Source organism: Bubalus bubalis, chromosome 1 (genome assembly GCF_019923935.1).
Source record: "Bubalus bubalis isolate 160015118507 breed Murrah chromosome 1, NDDB_SH_1, whole genome shotgun sequence".
NCBI classification, from domain to species: Eukaryota; Metazoa; Chordata; class Mammalia; order Artiodactyla; family Bovidae; genus Bubalus; species Bubalus bubalis.
The window spans coordinates 8,056,806-8,064,328 of record NC_059157.1 but is presented as its reverse complement, the minus strand read 5'-3'; the positions used below and the strand labels follow the sequence as shown (position 1 = coordinate 8,064,328).

At 38.5% G+C, this 7,523-nt stretch overlaps 1 protein-coding gene across 2 annotated transcripts in view; it reads right to left on the bottom strand.

Annotated features, from left to right (window-relative positions):
• Nucleotides 1-2,272: 2,272 nt before the first annotated feature.
• The window catches only part of RNF170 (ring finger protein 170), a 33,538-nt gene continuing 28,287 nt past the window's right edge, over nt 2,273-7,523 (bottom strand). For both annotated transcript variants that reach the window (XM_025276626.2, XM_025276672.2), the window contains exon 7: nt 2,273-5,324. In XM_025276626.2, coding sequence (XP_025132411.1) covers nt 5,055-5,324 — 270 coding nt within the window. In that variant the 3' untranslated portion in view covers nt 2,273-5,054. The remainder of the gene's footprint in view (nt 5,325-7,523) is intronic.

Genomic DNA, 7,523 nt, shown 5'->3' with positions numbered 1-7,523 from the left:
AATAAACACTTTTATTATTTGTTGAATATTATCCTAATGTTTCCTTATTTCAAAGTGGTAAATTTACTGGTAAAGCAAATTGCATGTAATTTAAAAATATATATTATTGAATTGAACCGTGTTGTGTTTTTCTTTGTAAAAACAATCCCCCCAAATTAAATTTTCACTGTGTGGTCTGCAAACCAATTTATTTGCTTAATAGAAAAATAATTTTCACTACCTCTAACCCATCATCAGCTTTTATTACTCTGTCCATTTCTTAACATGTCCTAAGGCTAGGATTAACTGTTCCTTACTTGTCAAGGGATGACTTCGAGAAGTCTTTCAAAGACTTCATCATACTTTCAAAGATGATTGTCTGCTTTTTAAAAATGTTAATGGAGATGTAGAGTTAGGTTATTTATTTGACTTTTTTATTATTTCTTAATAAATTTAAATTAAAAAATAAAATACACCAAAAAAACATAAAAATGTTAATGGAAGCCACCCAAATGTCCATTAATAGTTGTGGAATAAGTTGTGGCACAGTCATAAATGGAAAACTATATGGCAAGCAAAATAAAGCAGCCCCACCACATGGACAGTTCTTATAAACATAATATTGAAGAAATCAGGCACACGAAGGGAATTACAGGATGGTGGTGACGCCTCTGTTGACTGAAGTGATGGTTGAACGGTGTGTTCACGTCCTAAGGCATCATCTGACCCTGATGACTTACGTTTGGTGTTGGTTCGACTTCAATAAAATAGCTTATTAAGCAAACAAGGGCCACACAAGATAGGCAAAACTGCCCCCCCCCCCTTTTTAAGAGAAAGCTGTTTGTATGGTCATATGATCTCATTTGACCCCTTCAATAAATATCAGAGGTGAATACATGCATAGCTTTATATGACCATCTAAGAGAATAGTGATAAACTGAAGGATACTGTTAATTGATGTTCTTCAAAGTCTTAAGAGGCTAATTCATTTACTAATAGAACATTCTTTTAAGGAACAAAGAAAATTTACCCCTTAAGCTGAAAAGGGTAAGTTTTGTCTCAGCTTTTCTAGAAGGGTACACTGAAGAAAAATAAGCCACTTGTTTTACTGTTGGAGAAGGCTAAAGCTATTACTGATCTCTAATAGTTTAGGTTTTAGTTTCTATCCAGCTAGGCTACTTTTTCTATAGTTTTTTTATTAAAATACCGCCACATTCATTCCCTCTGGGCCTCATTCTTTTCATCTGTAAGGTGAGGTTGTAGGACTGAAGAATTCTTAATTTGGAATCCATGAATGGTCAGCTCTTTGAATCCCCTGAAAATGAAGCAAAACTATACCTCTGTGTAGCTGGTGAGCTACCCGTAGTTTCTATCTGATTTTCACAGAGAAAACACAAAAATTCATCAGTTTCTAAGGTCCCTTACAGCTCTGACATTCTAGGATTCGTGAAACAAGATTTTCATGTAGATACAAATTATAGGTTTTCTGTAAGACTGATTAGCAGAGTGAATGTTTTGATCTGAATTATTAGATATTTTTAAGTAGTTATTTTTAAATTTTGTTTTGAAATTAATTAAAATCTCAACTGTTAGCTATAACTGAAACATCTTTATTTAGTGTTTAGCCCTCTTCAGTGTCACATACGACCTTCCCCTCAGGAGGTGAGAGTCTGGAAGGAAAAGGACAGCGTTGAGATAGGCTCAGTGCCGTCTGATGGCGGTGTACTGCCCTGGTGCCCCGTCTGGACTGGGACGAGACGGGCGGCAGTGGATGGAGGAGTCGGTGACTGATGACATCTCAGACGTGCTTGCAGTCAAGAAGTCCACGCTCAGAACAGGCAAGGACACCGCGATGGTGGTCTGGTTCTGATGCTACAACAAAAGCCCAGCGACTGTACCTCTGCGACAGGATCACCTCCTGTCAGCAGCCCCTAAAGCCCACCCGCCTGCTCTGGGGAGACTCTTAGGTCTTAGGGCCTGAACACCTTGAGTGCCCTTTCCTATGCCTCACTCATTTATCAACCATACAATTTCAGTAAGATACACACTCATGGGGTGGGAATCAGGTTACAAGTCTTAACTCTAATTCCAATTTCACCCTTAACTGTCTAGAATTAATATAGATTGCCCAGATTAAAATTCCTCAAAAACATTTCTATGTTTAAACATTTTTAAATATCAAAGCAAAATTGGTGAAAAAGAAAGTCATCGCAACCATTATACTAAATGCTATTTCAGGAGTTCTGAAATTAAAGCAAACAGCATCAAAGAAACCAGACAGGAACAGCCACCCTTAAGTTTTACATATGTTGCTTTTATTCAAAAGAATAACTGCTTGACAAACTCTTAAATCACAAAGTTTGAACCAAACTGTCAGTCCTCTGAAACAACTCTGTGAGGTAGGTATCTGCACAGCACAGGGACCAACACTGCCCTCTCCTGTGCTGCTTGCTTTCAGGTGCTGAGAACGGTGGTTGCTGGAACCACTGGTCTGGTGGGCAGTTAGACAACTGTTTCCTCCGTCTCGCGCCCCACAGAGCTGCCCAAGTTATCATCTGCTCGTGGGGTTGGACCATCTGTTTTTGTGAAAGTTACAGTATTATTGTTTATAAAAATCCAAATTGTTGCTTTGATTTATAAGCTCTAACTCGGAATCACAGAAGTACTACTATGTTTAAAATACTGATTGACTCTACCTGCTTTATATACTCAGATCCCTTTACATTTATCATCAGTGATCAATAAAGGTGACATAATAAACAGGTCTAGAATTCGGAGATGCCCGCATGTCCCCTTTTCACTTTAGGAAGACTTCACACAGTGTTGTATGTTACAAAAGTTGGTACAATACACCTCTACCAGGAAAGCTGTAGAAGGAATTCCAGATATTACAATAAAAGTGCGGTAAGTGTGGCACTTGAAGCAGAACACATGCACAGAAAATGAAATCCTTTCAAAAATGACACGGCTGTAGCCCCACACCGAATGTGTAGTTGTTAGGAAATGCGTTTCGAGACTAGTAAATGGTGTGTAACAAACTCCTCGCTGCTTTTCAAGTCAGTGCAGCTGAAATGTTTCCCTGTGAAATGTGCTACCCTGTGAGAGGTAGACTGGCAACTGTAGAATCGGGATTCTTGTAGCTGTGATGTGTTATCTTTCTAGACCTTTCCTATTCCTACGTATGTTCCAAACATCTTCCAAAGGATCCCAGTTTCTCCCCATGTAGGAATCCCAGGCATCTGATACCAGTGCAGTCACTTACTTGCGCCTGGCTTCAGACAAAATAAAACCCTTTCATCTGCATCTACAGGAGTTTTATCTGTGAAGAGGAAGGTAATGCCCTGCCTCCTTCACATAACTGTCTTGAGGGTAAAGTGAAAAGTGTGCAAGAAATTGCTTTAAATACAATGTGCTGTACTTAAGAATTCTGTTTTCCTCTCTGACAAGCAGCAGCTTGGTCTTAGGCCCAAATGACAAGACGCTGTCGTTGACGTATCACCATTCAGTATCTCATGAGTTGACAGCACCTGGCTCACCTGAGAGACTGGGACTAATCTACGTTTCTCCCCGTCTGTCCACAGTGAGGCCCCCTGACGTGTGGGTGGACAGGAAGACCAGCAGGGACTGCAGGGGGAGAGCTGACACTGCCCAAGCCCGGGGGATCAGAGACCACCCTGTAGCCCAGGACATCCACGAGCAGTGCCAGCCGAGGGACTTCAGATGCCATAATACTTGTGGTTTTGATTCTTTGCAAACAGAAAACTGCAGAGGAGAGCTTAGCGACTTATGCGGTAGCCATCCAAACACCGAGATAACTCCCGTACTCACTGCCTTCTGCATGAGGCCTGATGAATCTGGGCTACATCCTGCCATCTAGGAACAGTATTACAACAGTTTTCTGACAGAAAAATAACCAAATCTGTCAACCTGTTGCTACAGCCCACTGTTAATTTCTCTCGTCAGATTTAAATCGTGCTCCTAGTACCCTCCTATAATCATTCCTAGTGGCTCAGGCGGTAAAGAATCACCTGCAATTCAAGAGACCCAGGTTGTATCTTTAGGTTGGGAAGATCCTCTGGAGAAGGGAATGGCTACCCACTCCAGTATTCTTGCCTGGAGAATCCCATGGACAGAGGAGCCTGTTGGGCTACAGTCCATGGGGTCACAGAAAGTTGGACACGACCGAGCAACTAACACAAAGCAGGAAAGAGTCCCCTCCTAAGGTCTTTGGTGCTCACAGTCATGAGAACCACTTTCCCGAGGGAGGCACTGAGCTGCCATGTGTCTGCTGTATCACCCAGGTTCCTGAAAAACAAAATTCCCTTTAGAAGTTATTGAAACTTTTAAATGCTATTCCTATAAAAGGACCAAACTCTTACAGAAATGCCGTAACAGAGTATCAAGTGTGCTGACTGGAGACAAATATCTTACAGTTTGTTAATTCTTCTATTGATTAAGTGTTCTGTAAACCAAGATAATGAAATCAAATTAACAAAGTTCAAGTTTCTTCTTTCACTTTTAGATGATAACAAAGAATTATATTGGAGTGGAAAAGCAGAACTGCTTCAAATGCACAAAAGTTAGCTAGTACTCAAAGAAACACTTACTTTTCCCCAATATTGTACAATATTTTATTGTAACAAAAATATTTTGGTGAGGCTCATAGCAGTATATTATCATGTAGGTACTCACCGAGAAGGATGAATCTGATAAACTTTACATCTGACAATATCCCACTAAACATTCAATTAATCTGAGTAATTTGGGGGGGGTGGAGAAGATACAAGAAAAATAAGCATCCCATTTTATGTAATTCCATATTTTTCCACAGAGTTTATAGACAACAGAGACTCGAGATACAGTTGTAAATCATTCTAATTCTAACCTTAATATTAGAATCTGCAACATGTAAAAATTCCAGTCATATATTGCTAGGTATTTGCCAAATGATAATCAAATGTTTGTCATAAAGTGGTTTTAAGCTCATCAGATAATATTCAGATGCTTCATACTGCCATGGTCCTTTTGTCTGATGTTATACATCAGCTCAGATGTTTTAGTAAACTCATGTTTTTTCATCTGTTTAGTCTCTGTGTTATTACTTCTCGATACATAATAGAGATGTAGATGAGCAACAAAAAGATGACAAAGAAATCATCGAGAAAGCCGAGAATTCCAAACAAGGCTTCGGGTACAAAATCTAGAGGTGATATAAGATAGAAAAACGCTCCCATCAAACAAAGTATTATCCTGATACGGAACATCCAGAAAAGGCCCCCGACTGAAAACATCTCTCTGAATGCATGCCTCAGTAAAGTGGGGAGGTCCATAATTCTTTCCATAATCTGGTAGAAGAAGAACAAATATTATGATTTGGTATGCAAGGTGTCAGACTTCAAAATAATACAATTTTCTTAAAACGTGCAGACAGTTATTAACATAAATTAAGGAGTTTCATATAATGATGGAATACTGTATTTTCTACTTATTTTATTTAAAAAATAGTTCTTTGATTACTAGGTTTTTATAAAATAGGTCTTATTACAGATAACTGAAAAGCAACTAAAGTATCAACAAACTTAAACTACAGGATACAGTATTAATAAAACAAAATTCAAGTTATCTCTACTTTGAGTTAGTAAAATAAACTAACGAAGAACCTGTGTGTAGCATTAAGCTGAGGTTTGAGCTCAAGTCTCAACTTTAAGGTTGGACAGATCTGGGTTTGAACTCAAACTCAATCCCTTATTAGCCAGGTGACCTTGAGGAAAGTTGTTTAACCTACTCGAGATAAGTCAGCATCTGAGTATATGCCACAAGGAATATTAAGAACTAGAAAAGATATTGTTATAAGAGACCTTTATAAATTGCCAGACAATATATATAGAACATATAAGTATATATATATATTATATAAATATACCAGACACATCAACTTGGATGGCTTTGACCATCTAAGAGTATCAATGAAATTGATTTCCTTCTTAGGATGTTTATTCTGTTGAACTTGAGTTTAAGTGAATTACTAATTGCCACAATGATTTTTGGAATGCCAGGCCTTACCCTTATCTGGAAATGATTATTTTTCTGAATATATACAGACTAAAAATTAGATTATATTTGCTCTGTAAATATACTGAAAACCACTGAATTAAATACTTGAAACAGGTATGCTTTATGGCATGTAAATCACATGCAAATAAAGTTGTTTCAAAAAGAAAAGTACCCATGCCTATTTGTATCGCCTAGTGCAAGTCAGCTGACTATCTGACTGCAGACTTGTCACTTGCTCTGTGCAGCTGCTGGCTGACTGCGCGACCCGCAAGGTCCTGTGTAGTGACGAGGCACTCTTCAGTCACTCCCTTGAGGTCCCATTTCTGAGGGGCTGGGAGATGCAAGGCAAACTGGCCAGGGGAAGTACGTCACTTCCTGTGGTCATTCCACTGCCCACAGTTCACCTACTGCTAACCATCTGCATAAATATCATAAATCCAACACTAAGTATGTATTTTATTTGTCTAACAAGTGCCATCTAAGTTGAGAGGGAAATGGAGATGAAAATGGGAAGAACTGAGCTAGTGATGAGAGAACAGTTTTAAAAACCCCACTAGATAAAATCTTATAACTCCTTTTGGAAAATTGATCACAAAAAAACAGGAATGGTGTTTTTTAGAACCACTTCCTATGTCAATTTTCTGTTCTCTATGGAAGAAACTAATATTTAAAGCAAAACAGCTATACAGCTTTCACAAGGTCTATGATAAATTCAAATATTCTAATGACCAGCTGATACATCCTTTGAATACTTCTCTGTCCTTTATCAGAGCTATTTTGCTCAGTTCTCATTTACACAAAATCTGTAGTAATTAGACAAGAAAATATGAAATTGGCCATAAAGAAATATTTGTATATTAATCACAGTATGACTCCAACTCTGAGGTAGAATATCAAACTAAGAGCTAAATGTCTTTACTAAATTGTAATTTCATCACACACCAAGCTTTCTTACTCATTAAGTATACATCTGACACACAGAAAATAATTGAGCAATGGTATGCTTCACACTTTAAAATATCGGTAAGTATCTTTAAATGAATTTCTTTAACCTCCGTGGTAGTTACTGAATTTGAAACACTGATTTTCAAAGAATCGTCCTAAGATGCCTCTGGAGGGTATGTAAGAAAATTGCTGGATAAAAAACAGCAGAAGAGGCTCCCTTTTAAATACCCAAGGAGGACAGTAGTGACCTGGTCAAGCTTTTCTTGCAGCTTAGACGTCTAAAAGACTGGCCCATCACCATCCACAACAGGCAAACTGTATGTATGCCTTTAAATGTACCTGCCATCACAAATGAGGAACAGTACGTACGTGGGAGCACAAGTCTACACAGATGTTTAATACAGAGGTGCAGTATCATTTCTATCTTAAGGATAACGGTAAGTTATGTGCTGCTAAGCTAAGTTGCTTCAGTCGTGTCCGACTGTGCAACCCCATGGACTGTAGCCTACCAAGCTTCTCTGTCCATGGGATCCTCCAGGCAAGAA